The 21,924-nt window shown below is 39.4% G+C and overlaps 2 protein-coding genes across 3 annotated transcripts in view; both read right to left on the bottom strand.

Annotated features, from left to right (window-relative positions):
• Positions 1 to 7,544, bottom strand: part of LOC113057801 (kelch-like protein 4) — a 34,844-nt gene extending 27,300 nt beyond the window's left edge. Inside the window, exon 1 of one of the 2 annotated variants that reach the window (XM_026225322.1) lies at positions 7,229 to 7,544. Coding sequence is in view for 1 of the 2 variants with exons in the window: in XM_026225320.1 (XP_026081105.1) it covers positions 3,720 to 4,141 (422 nt within the window). In the remaining variant the exon portion in view is untranslated. Of the gene's footprint in view, positions 1 to 3,719; positions 4,142 to 7,228 lie in introns of those variants that run through there. The other variant, XM_026225320.1, reaches the window with a different exon arrangement.
• Positions 7,545 to 7,691: 147 nt separating this feature from the next.
• Positions 7,692 to 21,924, bottom strand: part of LOC113057802 (neuroblast differentiation-associated protein AHNAK-like) — a 29,441-nt gene continuing 15,208 nt past the window's right edge. The window contains 12 exon segments of the mRNA XM_026225323.1: positions 7,692 to 9,747; positions 9,749 to 15,738; positions 15,847 to 16,791; positions 16,793 to 17,491; positions 17,493 to 18,285; positions 18,287 to 18,635; positions 18,638 to 19,214; positions 19,216 to 19,376; positions 19,379 to 19,471; positions 19,474 to 19,665; positions 19,668 to 20,192; positions 20,195 to 21,922. Of these exon segments, the coding sequence (XP_026081108.1) occupies positions 8,559 to 9,747; positions 9,749 to 15,738; positions 15,847 to 16,791; positions 16,793 to 17,491; positions 17,493 to 18,285; positions 18,287 to 18,635; positions 18,638 to 19,214; positions 19,216 to 19,376; positions 19,379 to 19,471; positions 19,474 to 19,665; positions 19,668 to 20,192; positions 20,195 to 21,922 (13,241 nt within the window). The 3' untranslated portion in view covers positions 7,692 to 8,558.

Genomic DNA, 21,924 nt, shown 5'->3' with positions numbered 1-21,924 from the left:
TTGAAGAAATGCTAACACAGATCACAAACATGGCCCTAAGCCCTTCATGTAGGAAACCAGACATTTCTCTCTCTCTGCTCGGCCATTTGATAAACTCAGAAACAGATGTTTCACAGAAATATGAATTTACTCAAAATGATCATCTATTATAGTAAATGGGCCTAGTTTAAAAGCCCAGCTAGAGATTCTACATGTTAGATTTAGTACTGGTTTGTGTGCATGTTGAACTAGAGCAAAAGGTTTTTCTTAATATTTCTTAATATATGATGTTATTTTCACACATTTCTGCTTGGTATATCAGCATGCCGTCCACCTACACGCTCTTACTGGGTCAGTTCATCATTACAAAATCACCATGACCTCTCTAATTTCAGCATATATTATATGCCTCTTCATCTCACTTTCTGTTTGAAAAATAACCCTTAAAAAACATATTTCATCAATCCCTTTGAATTATTTATGTTGAGCAGGTCTGAAGCCTCGATGTTACAGAAGATCGACAGAAACATTCTGAACAGTATTCAGCAGTTTTCATTAATTATAATAATTCTGATACAGCTCCTAAGCTTAATCCAGATTAATTTCTTCCCTAAAATATTTTATTCATAATTTGGCTGCCTCACAAGATTTTGACATTACACCGGTTTGACGTTTTACTGATAATGAAATCTATTAGTATTATATCAGATATAGCTTACGTTACATAGCATACACTATTAAACATGACATGTTTGGCACTTTTCCTAGTAATGTGCTTTATTTGAAGAAATTAATTTTGTCTTGAGAAATTGCATGTCAATGCAGACTCTTTCTAAGCTTTTTCATTATTTTAAGTGGCCATGCTGGTTTAGAGAGGACAGTAAATGGAGGGGGAAATGGGATCGGCAAATATTGCAAGCTGGACTGTTATGCTATGATAACAATTTGTGTTTGAATGATTGTGTTGATAGATGAATATGTTAAGTCCCAAATAGTTCACCCATAAGTGCACAGGACAAGCCTTCTGATTATGCATTTTCAAAACAATGCTGTGAGTACTATTATTTATATTCAGCTCATTTTATATTTGCTTTTTCTGCTTTATAAATGCACTCTAATGCATTACCACCTCCTCTTCAGTTAGCTTTCCTTTACTGATGAATGTCATTCAAGGCAATAAAACGCATAAACCAATGAATAGTTATTTTTTGCCCTTTGGGTAAAAATATGCTTTGAGGAACCTGGTCTGATCGCACTAATAACTCACACACAGAGATGCACAACAAAAACCCTAGTCTAAAGGCCTCATTTCCATTACATTGAGCCTGTAAGGCAAATTTATGCTTTATTTACGCATGCTAAATGAAAAGTGATAAAAGGACCGGGATGAAAAACACAGAATAACAAACAAATGTAACAGCAGATGTATAATTGTACATATAGAGGCTCTGAGGTATGATCATATAAAGCACATGATAGGAGAGTCTCAAGGGATCAAACCTCTTTTGTTTCTATCTAATTCTCTGATTAAATATTCATAGCACAACACACAACTCAAAAATACAGCAGTTAATTTTCAGTGGTTAAGAATGATTTTCTAGTGCATAAAATAAAATTAGCAATTTGTTTTAATGTTGCAGCTAATGTCATTTCAGCCTGAAAATAGCAATTTTCCATGGTAGATGAAGAATGAAGTCATGGTAGTTAAGTTCACGAGACCATATCAATCAGTGAACAAGGCTATTAACACTAAGAATGCTTTCAGACCAGCAATGTAATTAATATAAGCTTTTAAAGGTTCAAAACTTGTTGTTTGAGAGTTCATGTCTTGCGAATATAACCAACGCAGTTAAGACTGACATGAAGATGGTTTTATAAGGAATATTGTTGCCAGATTTACCTGATCTATTTATTGTCTTTGACCGGAATTGATTCTATTTAAATCATGTTGAAAGATAAAAGGCTAAAAAGCAACACCACACATGCACTAAAATATTAATAGACTAATAAACAACCATGAGAGATGTGTCTATAGCAGGAGATATAGCAGAGTTTCAATGGGTGCCACAAGCACATGGCTAACTATGTTAATATAATACAATGTAATGTATTTAAGTCAGCGTATTGGTATTTAAGTCATGTGTTGCTAGTCAGTGGTCAGTCCAGCCCCAGATGTGACTACAGGCAATGCTCCTCACCAGAACAAGCAAGAATGAATAAATAAAGAGCCATCAACGCAGGATATGTTTACTTGCAAAAAAAAATATAATAATTACAAATCTGTGTACTGCAAATAAAGGGGAAAAACAGGACATAACAGTGTTAGACTAACAGTCTATGTAAACATGAATTGTTAAATAAAAATATTGGAAATGCAATACAATAAGATATTAAAACATGTCGAAAATACATAATGTTATGCATTTAAATTACCATTAGGTTTCTTTTTTTCAGCTTGTACAAATATATGTGATTAATTAATCAGCATGTCATGCAATTAATTTAATTACATATTTGAATCACTTGGCACACTCGGCAAATATATTATTATTAACCAATCGTTAATAAATTCACTAGAAATTCTGCCTAAACACAAACATTCATAGTCTTGTGCTTATGTATAGGGCTTTATAAATATGCGTTAAAGACAGAACTGTTAATCAGTTGTAGAACATAATGGGCAGGGTATTTTTTATTTATTTAATTTTTTTTTAGAAAAGTTTTTTTTTTTTTATATCTCTAATGACATCATCTTTTAGTGTGGGTCAGTCTCACCATTTCCTTATCTGAGAAGATGTTTTCTTCCTGCCTTACATTGACATTATGCTACACAGAGCCTTCTCTCCTTAACTTCCAGCACTTAAGATGTGTATTGAAAGCATCTGTGGAAGTAGGGCTTTATAATCTAATAAATTTCGATCGATCGGAGCAAGAAAATTAAATGTTCTCTTTCTCTCGAACTGCACTGATGTGTAAATACCATCCCCACTAAAGATAATTCATCCTATTGCCCTTCCCAAATGTATAGCCCTTGTGCCAATGGTCTTTGGTGTAATGGTATCCTCTTTTTAGCATTTACAAGTCAGAGGATGCATGCATTAACATGAAATATTCCTGCTTCAGGTTATGAAAATGCAGGCTGCTAAAATGAAGAGTGAACCACCTCACAGCTTCCAGAATGTGTTATACTACCGGCTATATCCAGACGCTTCTGTTTTCCTCTGTATTTTGTGAGATGTCTGCTTGATGAATAATTTATCAGTAGGTATTTCAGAGCTGTGCTTCTACAACCCGCGTGTCATGTGAATGAACTATTCCCAGGTGAGCAGCGGTGGCAGCTGCAATGATGGAGTTGACTGAAAAATGATATTCTCCGAAGACCAAACCAACGTGTCAGCGGAGGCCCTGAGTCCTGGCAACACATCGAATGAAAGTAAAGCAAACTGTCATTTCTTTAAAGGCAAATTTCACTGGCGTAATGAGCCAGAATAAAGTGACAGTTAAATACTGTACTTGTACTCAATCCTGACGCTCCCTAGGGCTTAACGTAAATCCACTCTGTCCCAAAATAACACCCATCATCTCTCGGCACAGTACTGTCTGTTTTCATTACCGCATGGAGGACAAAAATAGGATTTTCATTTAAAAACTGCAAGTCTTTCATTCCTACAGACAAAACTTAGCTGACTCTTCACACATCCGGTTACACAGTTCTATTTCTGCACTGAGTTTTTTTTTACCTGTCTATGGCTTCCTCCTCACAGGGTTCCTCCGGATTGCTCTTCACATCCTCATGGCTGCTCTTCGCCTCCTCTTTCCTGGCACTGCAAGGTGAGTTGTTCTTGGGAAGCTGCTCCTCGCTAGCTTGGAGGTGCTGGATGATGTTTTGCTGGTGCCATGATTGATCGCCTGCCCTGACATAAACAGGCATGGGTCCAGGGTTCGGTGCCAGAATGCTGTGCACAGGGCTGTTGCTCTTGCGGAATCCTCCTCTGTCCCGGGAGTGACTCTTCAGCCGGACCGGTGTTCCCCGGTGGTCGAAACCTTCCTGTTGGATGTAGCCCCCATTCCCAGCGGAGGTCTGAGTGCTGTGGCTGAACCAGCGCCAGCGGAGCCTGAGGATCTGCTTCACGTCAAACTCCTTTTTTCCAGACACAGACATCCTATTCACCCTCGATGAGTTGCCAGAGGCACATGGAATCCGAGGAGTAACGAGGCTTCGGAGGCTGCTTTACCTCTTTTGTCTCTGTTGCCGGTTCTGGCCAATAAAGGGACGGTGTCTGCAGCTTCTGCCTTGTGTCTTATTTCCCCCTCTTCTCCAACTCTCTCTGCTCCTTGTCCTTAGTTATAGTGCACACATGATATCCTCTGCCTGTACCACCCTCCTCCCTTCCCTTTGTCGTTCTGTGTCTCTCTGCACATACGACACACACACACACCACACAGGAAATTAGGAATGCATACAGCAACCTGCTCGGATTCCAGCAGCAAATAACGAACAGCTCTTACCTGAGAAGCTGAGATGCCAAACTGAAAGGACACAGAGGTCAAACCTTAGCGGGGAAAATCTGGCCAAAACCTGCACCATCTCCTTCCACGAGCAGCATCATCTGCGCTCGCACTCACACTCTGCCCCTTTCCGTTCTGTGCACACACATGCTCTTTCCCTCGCTCTAGCTCTCTCTCGCTCTTCACGCATGCACATAGACATGTCGTTTCGCACAGTCCCCCCATCTGATGGGATCCCGAGGGAGACGGTCTCAGCCTCTCAGCAGAGGAAACCATGCAGAAAAAATATGCTCTCCCTCTCTGTCTCAAGCCTAGTGACAGATAAACACCAAAGTGTATCACTGTTTTGACTTCTTCACCGCAGCACCAGTTTATATTTCATCAGGAAATGTCTACACTATGTGAATACGTAAACTTTTCTGTAAAATCAAGATAAGAATGCTGTAAATAAAGAAACCTACCTTCCCAAAAGTGAATACATCAACTTATTATGAAATGTGTATTACAGTTGTAATTTGATACTTGCTATTTTGCTCGATTTTGTTGTTGGTTACAAATGATGGTTTCTATTTCGGACATGACAAAAAAAAAATCATAAAACGTATGTAAGGCAAAAAAGTATTTATCACAATTCTAATATGTTTGTGCAGTGGGATGTGATAACACTAACTCATTTTATTTGAGAGGTCATGTTTATCCTATAGAACGCAAAGATAGATTTAGATGTGCTGCAGTGTATGTTGTGTTGTTCATTGTCTGCTTGTATCCAAAGATTTGCTGGTCTTATACAGCCGATACTGATAATGATTTATTCATGTGCAGTGCCTTCAGTTGGCTGTTCTATTGTTATACTAAAAATATGGATACCATCATCTTTTATATGGTACCTGTTATGGTGAGTTCCCCTTGCTTAATTCCTTAGTGTGTTGGATGAACTTTGATCCTCTGACAAATTTGCAAATCAAAATATAAAAGAGGAATAGAGAGATACATAGGTTTTGTTTTAAAGTGATATACACCAAATAATCAATAAGCAGTAAATGCATTAAATTTATTTTTTTTTGTCCAACATAAGCTTTTATTATATATATTTTTGACTTAGATAATGTACTTTATTATTGTTTCAGAATATTTGTTCTGAAAATATTTTCCTGATGTGAAATATTTTGCACCTTGTATCCTTTATCCTGTATTTCTTGAGGAATTATAAATAAGAGTTCACCAGCAAAATATTCAAAAATGTTCAAGTTGTTATCATATATTTCCATTTATTTGTATAATGGTTCTGAATTTACACTAAAAGTTCTGAATCTGTGCAATGCACAAAATATTACAACAAATTTGTCCATTTAAGTCATGGCTAGTTGTTTTCAATCTAAAAACTTTGATGAGAAGTCTGTCATCCAGCGGTTCTCTCACCTCACTTTTGTGTTTAAATACCAAAATTCTACATTTTAGACATTTCTATACCCTGATGCATATGTAGTGAACAGCAAAGTGTAGAGGGCAATTAATTTCCTTTGAATGCACAAACTAATCTCATTCAAAGCTACACTAAAATGACAGTAGTCTGCATGGGTAAATCATGTAATCTGTACAATTAAGCATGATGCCCTTCTGAAGCTGTTTGAAGGTGTTTTTTTTAAATATTTATATCACATATAGTTTTATGTTAATTACATAAAAGGCAGTTCTACCTTAATATGGCCAAGATAAATAAATAAAAAAAATGTGAAAAATTTTTTCAGTGTATATAGTTTAACATATCCATTACTAAACATTGAGGGTCAAAACTTTTCAGAGATTTACAATCAGTACTAATTATGACAGCATAGAAAGCAAACCATGGTCATTTTCGATTTAAGATGCATTTTTGCATTGTGCACCCAACATTTTATACTTTATATGTAAAGCATTTCAAAGCTATAGAAAGATTGCATCAGCCTTTTTATGTCTGTAACGTGCATTTAATTTCTTTCAGTACATTGATATATCATGAAATGTTTTATTTCTGTCCTCTTTGCCCTTAAGGAGCACCAAGTATTCCAAGTTCATTCACTGAATATATACATCCCTGGAAAACAAGGCATAAGTCATATATTGGTAATATATGTGGTTGCTGCAAAATTAGTACACACTAGTATGAGCTGAAATAAATAGATAATCTAGCATCTTATTCCTGTAGGAGTCAAGGACACCATCTGTTTAAGTCTCTTTGATACAAGAGATGTCAGCCTAGACTGCTGCTCACTGTATTATTCACAAACATCTGTCCTACCTGATAGATTCTTCCTACCTGGAAACCACATAATCAAAAATAATCATACTGTAATTCTATATCCAGCTGCAAGAAAAACCTTTTTTCAAGGAACAACATTCCAAACCCACTTGTTCTTAATGCAGGTTTGTTGTTGTTGTTGTTTATTACAACCGTACTACATGTAGTTTTTCTTATCATGGCTTTGATTAACAAAGTCATATCGGAGCAAAGATTCTGTAATGCCAAGCATACAAATTGGAAACAAGTTTTCTTCTTATAAATTCTATATGACATTGCCCCTCCTAGAATTTGACAAATCTGGAGTGACCAGGAATCATAAGAAAATCAGTGCACAAAAAAACTGGGAATTAGTATGTATAAAACAGCATAACGTTGTCTCAGAATCAAACATGTTCAAAGACAAAAGAAATCCAGCCGAAACCACTGCAATGTCAGCAGCATAGTAAATTTATGTCTTACCTTTCGAACAAAATGTGAAAAATATGGGTCCTTGTCTAGAAGATTCTGATTCTGGTAAGCTTTTAAGTTGCTTGTCATAGATTTCAAGCTAACCACAAAATGGATGACCTGTTTTCTCATCCCAGTTCTGCTAATGAATATTTGCATACAAAGAAAACCACACTTTCCTAACTCAAAGGAATTTCCTGATCATTTCCTTCCTTAGTACTGGTTTGAAGAACCAGGACAGCCCATTTCCTGTTTTCTTGGTGTTGGCTCCTATCAAAGTATTCATAGAAAGCTAAAAGCACAGTGGTCAGATTGAATGCAGTTGAAGAAATGCAACCGTATTTTAATTGAGTTCTGTCATGTTCGTGTTAAAAAATACCTTTTTTTACATTACAATACATTACAATACAGAGGATTTGTGCAATCATGTACATTTTAGCACTATAATGCAAATGAGTCACATTCAACACAAGTATTGAATATTTGATCACTTTATTTTTTGCAACCGATACAAAGAAAAAAAAGTTAGAAACTTGCAGCTTAAAAGTCCCATTATTTACAAGGGCAATGCACATTTTGTGACTTTTAAAAATATTAATGTTTTACCATTGGCATTCTTGTAGTTACATCATCACATGACAGCACACTATTTCATTAATTTAGTGAGAGAGTCAACCGGATGTAGAGAAATGTGGAAAATGTAACTAAGAAAAACAAGCCTTTGAAACCATTAAAAATCAAAGCAAGTCACAGCTTTTGCCAGCTGCTTCCTGGCGAGCAATCACTGAAAAAGAGTCTTACATATAAATATTTTAGAAGATTATAATCTCTAATAATAAATGTAATCCATAATATCTGAACTGTCATAATATTTGGGACACAAAGTTATGTATTATTTCCCATGTATTCGTTTTGAATCCATTTATTTACAGTTTGTACAGCATTTAAAACTTAATTGTGCTCACTAATGAGATCTGGTGTATCACTGCTCAAATTAATTATTAAACTGTGATGAGTACATATGATACAGCACTAATTATGTATGTGAAGATTAAGTCTTAAAATTCTTTCAAATCTAAATAAAATCATTCCTTTTGCATTTAAATGTCCTGACAATTTTAGAAAGTGCTTACAGTGTTCCAAAAATTTTCAAAGGTACAAAAATAGAACAAATTATAAGATGATTTTTATATTAACTACACACATTGTTGGATTGGATTTGAATTTCCTACCTATAAAACGAAATAAAAATTTACACTTATTTACAGTTAAATTGTGATTTTAAAAAAACGAGATATATATCAAAGCCTGAAAAGAACATATGTGGGAGTTTTGAAAACAATCAATATGGCAGTGCACTTTTGTTTAAATGAAAGAGAAAAGTGTGTATGTGAATGTGCTGTGTATAGATAATAGCGCGAAAACTATTTTTTTGGGAAACCGCAATTTCGAGTCGTGGTAACCGAAAACTGCTTTTTGAACCACTGTCATTGCTAGATGATGATGACATTCTGGACTTCTTTGAAGACTGAGCAACTCCACCAGCACCCTCCATTCTAACTTCGCTTTCATCGGTCACTTCATATGAACCTTTACTTTTTGAGCTAAAACCTCCAACTGTGGCAAACTTGAACTTTCCTTTTTTGCCTTTAACCTTTTCTCCAACATCAACTGAAACATTGCCACCCTCTGTCTGTAAGTGGCCTTCAGCAGAAACAGGGGAAGCTAAACCTCCCTCATCACTTACAGAAGATGAGTGAAGCGGTTTTCTTTTTAAGAGGTCAAGGGAGGCAGATTTACTCTTTGGTGTAACTTTAAACCCAGAACTTCCCTCTACTGCTAACTTGCCACTTGTCAATTCCCCAGAACTAAGGCTAAACTCCTTAGACACCTTTGCACCACCTTTACTGGTAACATCATTTTCTTCTCCCTCAACAGTAAGATCAGCTGCACTACCACCTTTAGATTTAGATTTGGTAAATAATTTTGGCATTTTGACTTTCACTTTTCCACCACTGCTTTTCATTTCAGTGTTCTCCATTTCCAGACTTTGGGAGCTAACTTTAGAACCAGCAGCCAATTCACCTGAATCTACTTTAGGCAATGCAACACCAAACTTTGGTACTTTGATTTTAGGAAAGGTTACATTAACATCTTGGTACTCCATCACACCAGATAATGATGCATCTGGCTTCACGTCTAGCCCACTTGCAGTCTCTTCTTTTTGTCCTTGTACATTAAAGCCTGGTATTTCTATGCTCCCTTTTACTCCTTTTTGTTCAGTGAGATTTAAATCAGCATCTAAAGCACCACCATGAACATTTACAGCAGGCACTGTCAACCTAACATCCTGTATTTTTCCTTCTAAGTCAATGTTAGCCCTGCTTTTTCCATTAATGCCTGATCCTGCTACACTGACATCTTGGGAATTAAAAGCTTTTTCTGGAAGATCTAATGATACATTTCTAACATCCAGTTCAGGAGTATTTATCTCAGAGCCAGAAATGCCGAGGTTTAGCATTTTGATTTTCCCCCTTTGTTTGGAAATTGGGACCACTGAAATCTGGTGTCTGAATATCAGTTTTAAGGCTTGCAGAAGGCAAATCAACATTAGATTTTATAGTTCCAGATGCAGATGAACTACCTTTAACTTTTGGAGATTTGATATCAAATTCCACATTAGGAAAATGTAACTTTCCAAAAAGAGGTTTCTTTACTTTGATTGACTTCATCTGTAGGTCAGGTTCATTTGTCTCCAACTTGAGATCACCATCAAAGGTTTTAGACTTTCCCTTCATTTTAGACAGTTTGAATTTACCCTTATTTTCTTTCACATCTATATCAGGCCCTTCTGCACTACCACCAGAATCAGGAATATCTGCATCCAGTTTTGGGCTCTTAACTCTAATTGAAAATTTAGATTTCTTCATTTTTGGCACCTTGATATTTGCATCTGTTCCACTGATATTGATATCGGGGCTTTTGACATCAATCCTCGCACCTAAATCTTTTTCAGGCATTGAAAGATTGCCACCTGAAGGCTTTATTCCAAGGTTGGGACCTGTGAATTTGAGGGGCCTAACATGTTTTAAACCACCATCGGGGGCTTCAATGTCAAGATCAGGAACTTTAACATCAATTTCAGGTCCTTTAATGTCAACATCTGCTTTGGGAAGACTGATGTCAACATCTGTGCCCTCCACTTTAGGACCTTTGAGCCCAAATGATGGCATTTTGAAGTCACCTTCTGGGCCCTCTAAATTAATATCAGGACCTTCAATGTCCACTTTTGGAGCTTTTATGTCCCCTGAAATCTTTGGTACTGAAAAATCCAAATCACCCTTGACTTTGGGGCTTTTAAGATTTAAGTTGACATCTTGCATAGAGATCTTTGGACCTGATATGGAAGGCATGTTGAACTTGGGACCTTTGATTTTCCCCTCAGGTCCTTCAATGTCAAGATCAGGAGTTTTTATGTCAATTTCAGGTCCTTTAATGTCAACATCTGCTTTGGAGAGATTAATGTCAATATCAGAGCCCTCCAATTTAGGACCTTTGAACCCAAATAATGGCATTTTCATTTTAGGCATTTTGAAACCACCTTCTGGGCCCTCTAAATCAACATCAGGACATTCAATATCCATCTTTGGAGCCTTTATGTCCCCTGAAATCCTGGGTCCAGAAACATCAATATCACTCTTGACTTTTGGACTTTTAAAGTTTAAGTCTACATCTGGCAAAGAAATGTTTGTACCAGATATAGAAGGCATTTTGAATTTGGTGCCCTTGATTCGTCCCTCAGGTCCTTCAACATCAAGATCACATGTTTTGATGTCAATATCAGGTGAATTTAAATCAACATCACCACAGGGTACACTGACATCAATATCTTCTTGGGGTGATTTAAAACCAAATTTTGGCATTTTAAATTTTGGCATCTTGAATCCTCCCTCTGGACTTTTAATTTCTACACTTGAAGAATCAACTTCCAATTTTGGCATGAAGACATCACCCTCCAAACTGACACCTGCTTGACCTTTCACTTTAGATCCTTTCGGATGTTTGAAATCAACATCAGGTGCTTCAATTTTTGACCCTTTAAATCCAAACTTGGGCATTTTGAATTTTGGCTTTTTCACATTTGTTTCTGGAAAATTAATCTCAACATTAGGACCTTCAGGACCAGATACTGATGGCATCTTGACTTTTGGGCCCTTGATTTTTCCTTCAGGCAAATCTATGTCTAACTCTGGAGCATTGATATCCATATCTGGAGCCTTAACTTCAATATCAGCTTTAGGGATTTTCACATCAACATCTGGACCCTCCACTTGTGGACCCTTCATTTTAAATGATGGCATTTTCATTTTTGGCATCTTAAAACCACCCTCAGGTCCTTCAATTTCAACTTTTGGTACTTCAATATCTCCTTCCAGTTTAGGAATGGACACATCAACATCACCTTTCAGTTTTGGACCTTTCAGGTTGAAGTCAAAGTCTGGCATAGAAAGCTTTGGACCGGAAAATGAGGGCATGTTGTATTTGGGGCCCTTGATTTTTCCCTCAGGTCCTTCAATGTCTAACTCTGGAGCATTGATATCTATATCTGGAGCCTTAACTTCAATATCTTCTTTAGGGATTTTCACATCAACATCTGGACCCTCCACTTTTGGACCCTTCATTCCGAATGATGGCATGTGGAATTTTGGCATCTTAACACGACCATCAGGTCCTTCAATGTCTGGGCCTTCAATCTCAACTTTTGGTGCTTTAAGATCTCCTTCCACTTTAGGAATGGACACGTCAATATCACCTTTTAGTTTTGGACCTTTCAGGTTGAAGTCAAAGTCTGGCATAGAAAGCTTTGGACCAGAGATTGATGGCATGTTAAATTTAGGGCCCTTGATTTTTCCCTCAGGTCCTTTAATGTCTAACTCTGGAGCTTTGATATCCACATCTGGTGCATTAACTTCAATATCGGCTTTAGGGATTTTCACATCAACATCTGGACCCTCCACTTTTGGACCCTTCATTCCGAATGATGGCATGTGGAATTTTGGCATCTTAAAACGACCATCAGGTCCTTCAATGTCTGGGCCTTCAATCTCAACGTTTGGTGCATTAAGATCTCCTTCCACTTTGGGCATGGACACGTCAACATCACCTTTCAGTTTTGGACCTTTCAGGTTGAAGTCAACATCTGGCATAGAAATCTTTGGACCAGACATTGTTGGCAACTTGACTTTGGGACCCTTGATTTTTCCCTCAGGTCCTTCAATGTTTAACTCGGGAGCTCTGATGTCCATATCTGGAGCATTAACTTCAATATCGGCTTCAGGGATTTTCACATCAACATCTGGACCTTCCACTTTTGTACCCTTCATTCCGAATGATGGCATGCGGAACTTTGGCATCTTAAAACGACCCTGAGGTCCTTCAATGTCTGGGCCTTCAATCTCAACTTTTGGTGCTTTGAGATCTCCTTCCACTCTGGGAATGGACATGTCAACCTCACCTTTCAGTTTTGGACCTTTCAGGTTAAAATCAACATCTGGCATTGAAATCTTTGGGCCAGAGATTGATGGGATCTTTAATTTGGGGCCCTTGATTTTTCCCTCAGGTCCTTCAATGTCTAACTCTGGAGCATTGATATCTATATCTGGAGCCTTAACTTCAATATCGGCTTTAGGGATTTTCACATCGACATCTGGACCCTCGACTTTTGGACCCTTCATTCCGAATGATGGCATGTGGAATTTTGGCATCTTAAAATGACCATCAGGTCCTTCAATGTCTGGGCCTTCAATCTCAACTTTTGGTGCTTTAAGATCTCCTTCCACTTTAGGAATGGACATGTCAATATCACCTTTCAGTTTTGGACCTTTCAGGTTGAAGTCAAAGTCTGGCATAGAAAGCTTTGGACCAGAGATTGATGGCATGTTAAATTTGGGGCCCTTGATTTTTCCCTCAGGTCCTTCAAAGTCTAACTCTGGAGCGTTGACGTCCATATCTGGAACCTTAACTCCAATATCGGCTTCAGGGATTTTCACATCAACATCTGGACCCTCCACTTTTGTACCCTTCATTCCGAATGATGGCATGCGGAACTTTGGCATCTTAAAACGACCCTGAGGTCCTTCAATGTCTGGGCCTTCAATCTCAACTTTTGGTGCTTTGAGATCTCCTTCCACTCTGGGAATGGACATGTCAACATCACCTTTCAGTTTTGGACCTTTCAGGTTAAAATCAACATCTGGCATTGAAATATTTGGGCCAGAGATTGATGGGATCTTTAATTTGGGGCCCTTGATTTTTCCCTCAGGTCCTTCAATGTCTAACTCTGGAGCATTGATATCTATATCTGGAGCCTTAACTTCAATATCGGCTTTAGGGATTTTCACATCGACATCTGGACCCTCGACTTTTGGACCCTTCATTCCGAATGATGGCATGTGGAATTTTGGCATCTTAAAATGACCATCAGGTCCTTCAATGTCTGGGCCTTCAATCTCAACTTTTGGTGCTTTAAGATCTCCTTCCACTTTAGGAATGGACATGTCAATATCACCTTTCAGTTTTGGACCTTTCAGGTTGAAGTCAAAGTCTGGCATAGAAAGCTTTGGACCAGAGATTGATGGCATGTTAAATTTGGGGCCCTTGATTTTTCCCTCAGGTCCTTCAATGTCTAACTCTGGAGCGTTGACGTCCATATCTGGAACCTTAACTCCAATATCGGCTTCAGGGATTTTCACATCAACATCTGGACCCTCCACTTTTGGACCCTTCATTCCGAATGATGGCATGCGGAACTTTGCCATCTTAAAACGACCCTGAGGTCCTTCAATGTCTGGGCCTCCAATCTCAACTTTTGGTGCTTTAAGATCTCCTTCCACTCTGGGAATGGACATGTCAACATCACCTTTCAGTTTTGGACCTTTCAGGTTGAAGTCAACATCTGGCATAGAAATCTTTGGGCCAGAGATTGATGGGATCTTGAATTTGGGGCCCTTGATTTTTCCCTCAGGTCCTTCAATGTCTAACTCTGGAGCATTGATATCTATGTCTGGAGCCTTAACTTCAATATTGGCTTTAGGGATTTTCACATCAACATCTGGACCCTCCACTTTTGGACCCTTCATTCCAAATGATGGCATGTGGAATTTTGGCATCTTAAAATTACCCTCAGGTCCTTCAATATCTGGGCCTTCAATCTCAACGTTTGGTGCTTTAAGATCTCCTTCCACTTTCGGAATGGACACGTCAAAATCACCTTTCAGTTTTGGACCTTTCAGGTTGAAGTCAAAGTCTGGCATAGAAAGCTTTGGACCGGAGATTGATGGCATGTTAAATTTGGGGCCCTTGATTTTTCCCTCAGGTCCTTCAAAGTCTAATTCTGGAGCGTTGATATCCATATCTGGAAGCTTAACTCCAATATCAGCTTTAGGGATTTTCACATCAACATCTGGACCCTCCACTTTTGGACCCTTCATTCCGAATGATGGCATGTGGAACTTTGGCTTCTTAAAATGACCATCAGGTCCTTCAATGTCTGGGCCTTCAATCTCACCTTTTGGTGCTTTAAGATCTCTTTCCACTTTGGGCATGGACACGTCAACATCACCTTTCAGTTTTGGACCTTTCAGGTTGAAGTCAACATCTGGCATAGAAATCTTTGGACCAGACATTGTTGGCAACTTGACTTTGGGACCCTTGATTTTTCCCTCAGGTCCTTCAATGTTTAACTCGGGAGCTCTGATGTCCATATCTGGAGCATTAACTTCAATATCAGCTTTAGGGATTTTCACATCAACATCTGGACCTTCCATTTTTGGACCCTTCATTCCGAATGATGGCATGCGGAACTTTGGCATCTTAAAACGACTCTGAGGTCCTCCAATGACTGGGCCTCCAATCTCAACTTTTGGTGCTTTAAGATCTCCTTCCACTTTGGGAATGGACATGTCAACATCACCTTTCAGTTTTGGACCTTTCAGGTTGAAGTCAACATCTGGCATAGAAATATTTGGGCCAGAGATTGATGGGATCTTGAACTTGGGGCCCTTGATTTTTCCCTCAGGACCTTCAATGTCTAACTCTGGAGCATTGATGTCAATATCTGGTGCATTAACTTCAATATCGGCTTTAGGAATTTTCACATCAACATCTGGACCCTCCACTTTTGTACCCTTCATTCCGAATGATGGCATGCGGAACTTTGCCATCTTAAAACGACCAGCAGGTCCTTCAATGTCTGGGCCTTCAACCTCAACTTTTGGTGCTTTAAGATCTCCTTCCACTTTTGGAATGGACACATCAACATCACCTTTCAGTTTTGGACCTTTCAGGTTGAAGTCAACATTTGGCATAGAAATATTTGGGCCAGAGATTGATGGAATCTTGAACTTGGGGCCCTTGATTTTTCCCTCAGGACCTTCAATGTCTAACTCTGGAGCATTGATGTCAATATCTGGTGCATTAACTTCAATATCGGCTTTAGGAATTTTCACATCAACATCTGGACCCTCCACTTTTGGACCCTTCATTCCGAATGATGGCATGCGGAACTTTGCCATCTTAAAACGACCAGCAGGTCCTTCAGTGTCTGGGCCTTCAACCTCACCTTTTGGTGCTTTAAGATCTCCTTCCACTTTTGGAATGGACACATCAACATCACCTTTCAGTTTTGGACCTTTCAGGTTGAAGTCAACATTTGGCATAGAAATATTTGGGCCAGAGATTGATGGAATCTTGAACTTGGGGCCCTTGATTTTTCCCTCAGGACCTTCAACGTCTAACTCTGGAGCATTGATGTCAATATCTGGTGCATTAACTTCAATATCGGCTTTAGGAATTTTCACATCAACATCTGGACCCTCCACTTTTGGACCCTTCATTCCGAATGATGGCATGCGGAACTTTGCCATCTTAAAACGACCAGCAGGTCCTTCAATGTCTGGGCCTTCAACCTCAACTTTTGGTGCTTTAAGATCTCCTTCCACTTTTGGAATGGACACATCAACATCACCTTTCAGTTTTGGACCTTTCAGGTTGAAGTCAACATTTGGCATAGAAATATTTGGGCCAGAGATTGATGGGATCTTGAATTTGGGGCCCTTGATTTTTCCCTCAGGACCTTCAACGTCTAACTCTGGAGCATTGATGTTAATATCTGGAGCCTTAATTCCAATATCAGCTTTAGGGATTTTCACATCAACATCTGGACCCTCCACTTTTGGACCCTTCATTCCAAATGATGGCATGTGGAACTTTGGCATCTTAAAATGACCCTCAGGTCCTTCAATGTCTGGGCCTTCAATCTCAACTTTTGGTGCTTTAAGATCTCCTTCCACTTTGGGAATGGACATGTCAACATCACCTTTCAGTTTTGGACCTTTCAGGTTGAAGTCAACATCTGGCATAGAAATATTTGGGCCAGAGATTGATGGGATCTTGAACTTGGGGCCCTTCACTTTTCCCTCAGGTCCTTCAATGTCTAACTCTGGAGCATTGATATCCATATCTGGTGCATGAACTTCAATACTGGCTTTAGGGATTTTCATATCAACATCTGGAAACCTCCACTTTTGGACCCTTCATTCCGAATGATGGCATGCGGAACTTTGGCATCTTAAAACGACCCTCAGGTCCTTCAATGTCTTTGCCTTCAATCTCTACTTTTGGTGCTTTAAGATCTCCTTCCACTTTGGGAATGGACATGTCAACATCACCTTTCAGTTTTGGACCTTTCAGGTTGAAGTCAACATTTGGCATAGAAATATTTGGGCCAGAGATTGATGGGATCTTGAATTTGGGGCCCTTGATTTTTCCCTCAGGACCTTCAACGTCTAACTCTGGAGCATTGATGTTAATATCTTGAGCCTTAATTCCAATATCAGCTTTAGGGATTTTCACATCAACATCTGGACCCTCCACTTTTGGACCCTTCATTCCAAATGATGGCATGTGGAACTTTGGCATCTTAAAATGACCCTCAGGTCCTTCAATGTCTGGGCCTTCAATCTCAACTTTTGGTGCTTTAAGATCTCCTTCCACTTTGGGAATGGACATGTCAACATCACCTTTCAGTTTTGGACCTTTCAGGTTGAAGTCAACATCTGGCATAGAAATATTTGGGCCAGAGATTGATGGGATCTTGAACTTGGGGCCCTTCACTTTTCCCTCAGGTCCTTCAATGTCTAACTCTGGAGCATTGATATCCATATCTGGTGCATGAACTTCAATACTGGCTTTAGGGATTTTCATATCAACATCTGGAACCCTCCACTTTTGGACCCTTCATTCCGAATGATGGCATGTGGAATTTTGGCATCTTAAAACGACCCTCAGGTCCTTCAATGTCTGGGCCTTCAATCTCAACTTTTGGTGCTTTAAGATCTCCTTCCACTTTGGGAATGGACATGTCAACATCACCTTTCAGTTTTGGACCTTTCAGGTTGAAGTCAACATTTGGCATAGAAATATTTGGGCCAGAGATTGATGGGATCTTGAATTTGGGGCCCTTGATTTTTCCCTCAGGACCTTCAATGTCTAACTCTGGAGCGTTGATGTTAATATCTGGAGCCTTAATTCCAATATCAGCTTTAGGGATTTTCACATCAACATCTGGACCATCCACTTTTGGACCCTTCATTCCGAATGATGGCATGTGGAATTTTGGCATCTTAAAACGACCATCAGGTCCTTCAATGTCTGGGCCTTCAATCTCAACTTTTGGTGCTTTAAGATCTCCTTCCACTTTGGGAATGGACACATCAACATCACCTTTCAGTTTTGGACCTTTCAGGTTGAAGTCAACATCTGGCATAGAAATATTTGGGCCAGAGATTGATGGGATCTTGAACTTGGGGCCCTTGATTTTTCCCTCAGGACCTTCAATGTCTAACTCTGGAGCATTGATGTCAATATCTGGTGCATTAACTTCAATATCGGCTTTAGGGATTTTCACATCAACATCTGGACCCTCCACTTTTGGACCCTTCATTCCGAATGATGGCATGCGGAACTTTGCCATCTTAAAACGACCCTCAGGTCCTTCAATGTCTGGGCCTTTCAATCTCAACTTTTGGTGCTTTAAGATCTCCTTCCACTTTGGGAATGGACAGGTCAACATCACCTTTCAGTTTTGGACCTTTCAGGTTGAAGTCAACATTTGGCATAGAAATATTTGGGCCAGAGATTGATGGGATCTTGAATTTGGGGCCCTTGATTTTTCCCTCAGGACCTTCAATGTCTAACTCTGGAGCGTTGATGTTAATATCTGGAGCCTTAATTCCAATATCGGCTTTAGGGATTTTCACATCAACATCTGGACCCTCCACTTTTGGACCCTTCATTCCAAATGATGGCATGTGGAACTTTGGCATCTTAAAATGACCCTCAGGTCCTTCAATATCTGGGCCTCAATCTCAACTTTTGGTGCTTTAAGATCTCCTTCCACTTTGGGAATGGACATGTCAACATCACCTTTCAGTTTTGGACCTTTCAGGTTGAAGTCAACATCTGGCATAGAAATATTTGGGCCAGAGATTGATGGGATCTTGAACTTGGGGCCCTTCACTTTTCCCTCAGGTCCTTCAATGTCTAACTCTGGAGCATTGATATCCATATCTGGTGCATGAACTTCAATACTGGCTTTAGGGATTTTCATACCAACATCTGGAACCTCCACTTTTGGACCCTTCATTCCGAATGATGGCATGCGGAACTTTGGCATCTTAAAACGACCCTCAGGTCCTTCAATGTCTTTGCCTTCAATCTCAACTTTTGGTGCTTTAAGATCTCCTTCCACTTTGGGAATGGACACGTCAACATCACCTTTCAGTTTTGGACCTTTCAGGTTGAAGTCAACATCTGGCATAGAAATATTTGGGCCAGAGATTGATGGGATCTTGAACTTGGGGCCCTTGATTTTTCCCTCAGGACCTTCAATGTCTAACTCTGGAGCATTGATGTCAATATCTGGAGCCTTAACTTCCAATATCGGCTTTAGGGATTTTCACATCAACATCTGGACCCTCCACTTTTGGACCCTTCATTCCGAATGATGGCATGTGGAACTTTGGCATCTTAAAATGACCCTCAGGTCCTTCAATGTCTGGGCCTTCAATCTCAACTTTTGGTGCTTTAAGATCTCCTTCCACTTGGGAATGGACATGTCAACATCACCTTTCAGTTTTGGACCTTTCAGGTTGAAGTCAACATCTGGCATATAAATATTTGGGCCAGAGATTGATGGATCTTGAATTTGGGGCCCTTGATTTTTCCCTCAGGACCTTCAACGTCTAACTCTGGAGCGTTGATGTTAATATCTGGAGCTTTAATTCCAATATCGGCTTTAGGGATTTTCACATCAACATCTGGACCCTCCACTTTTGGACCCTTCATTCCGAATGATGGCATGTGGAATTTTGGCATCTTAAACGACCATCAGGTCCTTCAATGTCTGGGCCTTCAATCTCAACTTTTGGTGCTTTAAGATCTCCTTCCACTTTGGGCATGGACATGTCAACATCACCTTTCAGTTTTGGACCTTTCAGGTTGAAGTCAACATCTGGCATAGAAATATTTGGGCCAGAGATTGATGGGATCTTGAACTTGGGGCCCTTGATTTTTCCCTCAGGACCTTCAATGTCTAACTGTGGAGCGTTGATGTCAATATCTGGTGCCTTAACTTCAATATCGGCTTTAGGGATTTTCACATCAACATCTGGACCCTCCACTTTTGGACCCTTCATTCCGAATGATGGCATGCGGAACTTTGCCATCTTAAAACGACCCTCAGGTCCTTCAATGTCTGGGCCTTCAATCTCAACTTTTGGTGCTTTAAGATCTCCTTCCACTTTGGGAATGGACAGGTCAACATCACCTTTCAGTTTTGGACCTTTCAGGTTGAAGTCAACATTTGGCATAGAAATGTTTGGGCCAGAGATTGATGGGATCTTGAATTTGGGGCCTTGATTTTTCCCTCAGGACCTTCAATGTCTAACTCTGGAGCATTAATGTCAATATCTGGTGCCTTAACTTCAGTATTGACTTTAGGGATTTTCACATCAACATCTGGACCCTCCACTTTTGGACCCTTCATTCCAAATGATGGCATGTGGAACTTTGGCATCTTAAAATGACCCTCAGGTCCTTCAATGTCTGGGCCTTCAATCTCAACTTTTGGTGCTTTAAGATCTCCTTCCACTTTGGGAATGGACATGTCAACATCACCTTTCAGTTTTGGACCTTTCAGGTTGAAGTCAACATCTGGCATAGACATTTTGAATTTGGAGCCGTTGATCTTTGCCTCACATCCATTAATGTCAAGCTCTGGACTTTTGATTTTCATGTCAGCATAGGGAAGATTTACATCAACATCAGGGCCCTCTACTTTTGAAGCATGGATTCCAAATGAAGGCATTTTCATTTTTGGTATTTTAAAATGACCATCAGTACCTTGAAGTTCTGGACCCTCAATCTTAGGTGCCTTAACATCTCCTTCCACTTTTTGAGTAGACACGTTGATGTCATCTTTTAGTGTTGACCCTTTTACATTTAAGTTAATTTCAGACACTGAAATCTTAGGACCAGAGATTGATGGCATTTTGATTTGGGGATCTTTAACTTTTCCTTCAGATCTCAAAATGTTAAGCTCTGGAGTATTCATATCCACATCTTGTGTTTTAATCTCCATTTTGGCTTTGACAAGATTTGCATCAACATCAGGACCCTTCACTTCTGAAGTTTTTAATCCAAATGAGGGTATTTTGACCTTTGGAACAGTAAAGTCACCTTTGACTCCCTCAACATTTGGAGCAGACAAATCTCTTTTAGCTTTTTGTCCTTTCAGGTTCAAATCCACATCTGGCATAGAAATTCTTTGAGCAGTATTTGACGGCACATCAAATGTAACATCTTTTACTATACCCTTATGTCCATCAATTTTAAGCTCCAGACCCCTAATGTCCATATCTGGTGGTGTGATTTTAACATCAGTTTTGGAGAGACTTACTACTGTATCAGGTTCCTGAGCTGAAATTTCCTGATTCCCAGTTATGCTAAAACCTCTCTGACTAAAATCTTTGAGATTTTGATTGTTAAAATTCACCTCTACATTTGGACTTTCCTTGGGTCTCTGAACATCTATGGTAACCTTAGACAATTTGGTTTTATCATCAGATCCATCCTTATGAAATTTAGACAAAGATTCTCTCCCAATAGTGTCCCCTGTATCTCCACTAATGGAAAAACCTGAAACATGAGAGTCCTTTACTGTAGAAAGTTCAGTTCCTCCCATCATACTTGGAGAATAAATATTTTTCACGTCTTTGCCTAACCCCATGGTAACGTTGCCAGAGTGTTCACTACTCCCTGCAGTAACTTCAGTCCTTCGAATATGTTCTATCACCCTCTGTTCTTCTCCACCTGACAGTCCAGTGTCTGACACATTAAATGTAATTTCTTTCCCACTACCATCTAATTCACTTGTTGTTTTGGAAGATTCTGTGCTACAGTGCTTCACACAGGAGCCAGTCATATGAGGCCCGCTAAGAGATATGTCACCCATTTTTATACCTCTGTGTACACCACTAACAAGGCTACTATGTGGTAATCTGATCGGAGTAGTATCCCCCTCCAACTGCTCATGTTGCAAAACCTGAATTTTGAACTCAGGGCTTGAGTGATCAATCTGCTGACTAGTC

The sequence above is a fragment of the Carassius auratus genome, chromosome 39, assembly GCF_003368295.1.
Source record: "Carassius auratus strain Wakin chromosome 39, ASM336829v1, whole genome shotgun sequence".
Classification (NCBI taxonomy): domain Eukaryota; kingdom Metazoa; phylum Chordata; class Actinopteri; order Cypriniformes; family Cyprinidae; genus Carassius; species Carassius auratus.
Note: the sequence above shows the minus strand (reverse complement) of the source record. Positions and strands in the feature narration are given on the sequence as shown.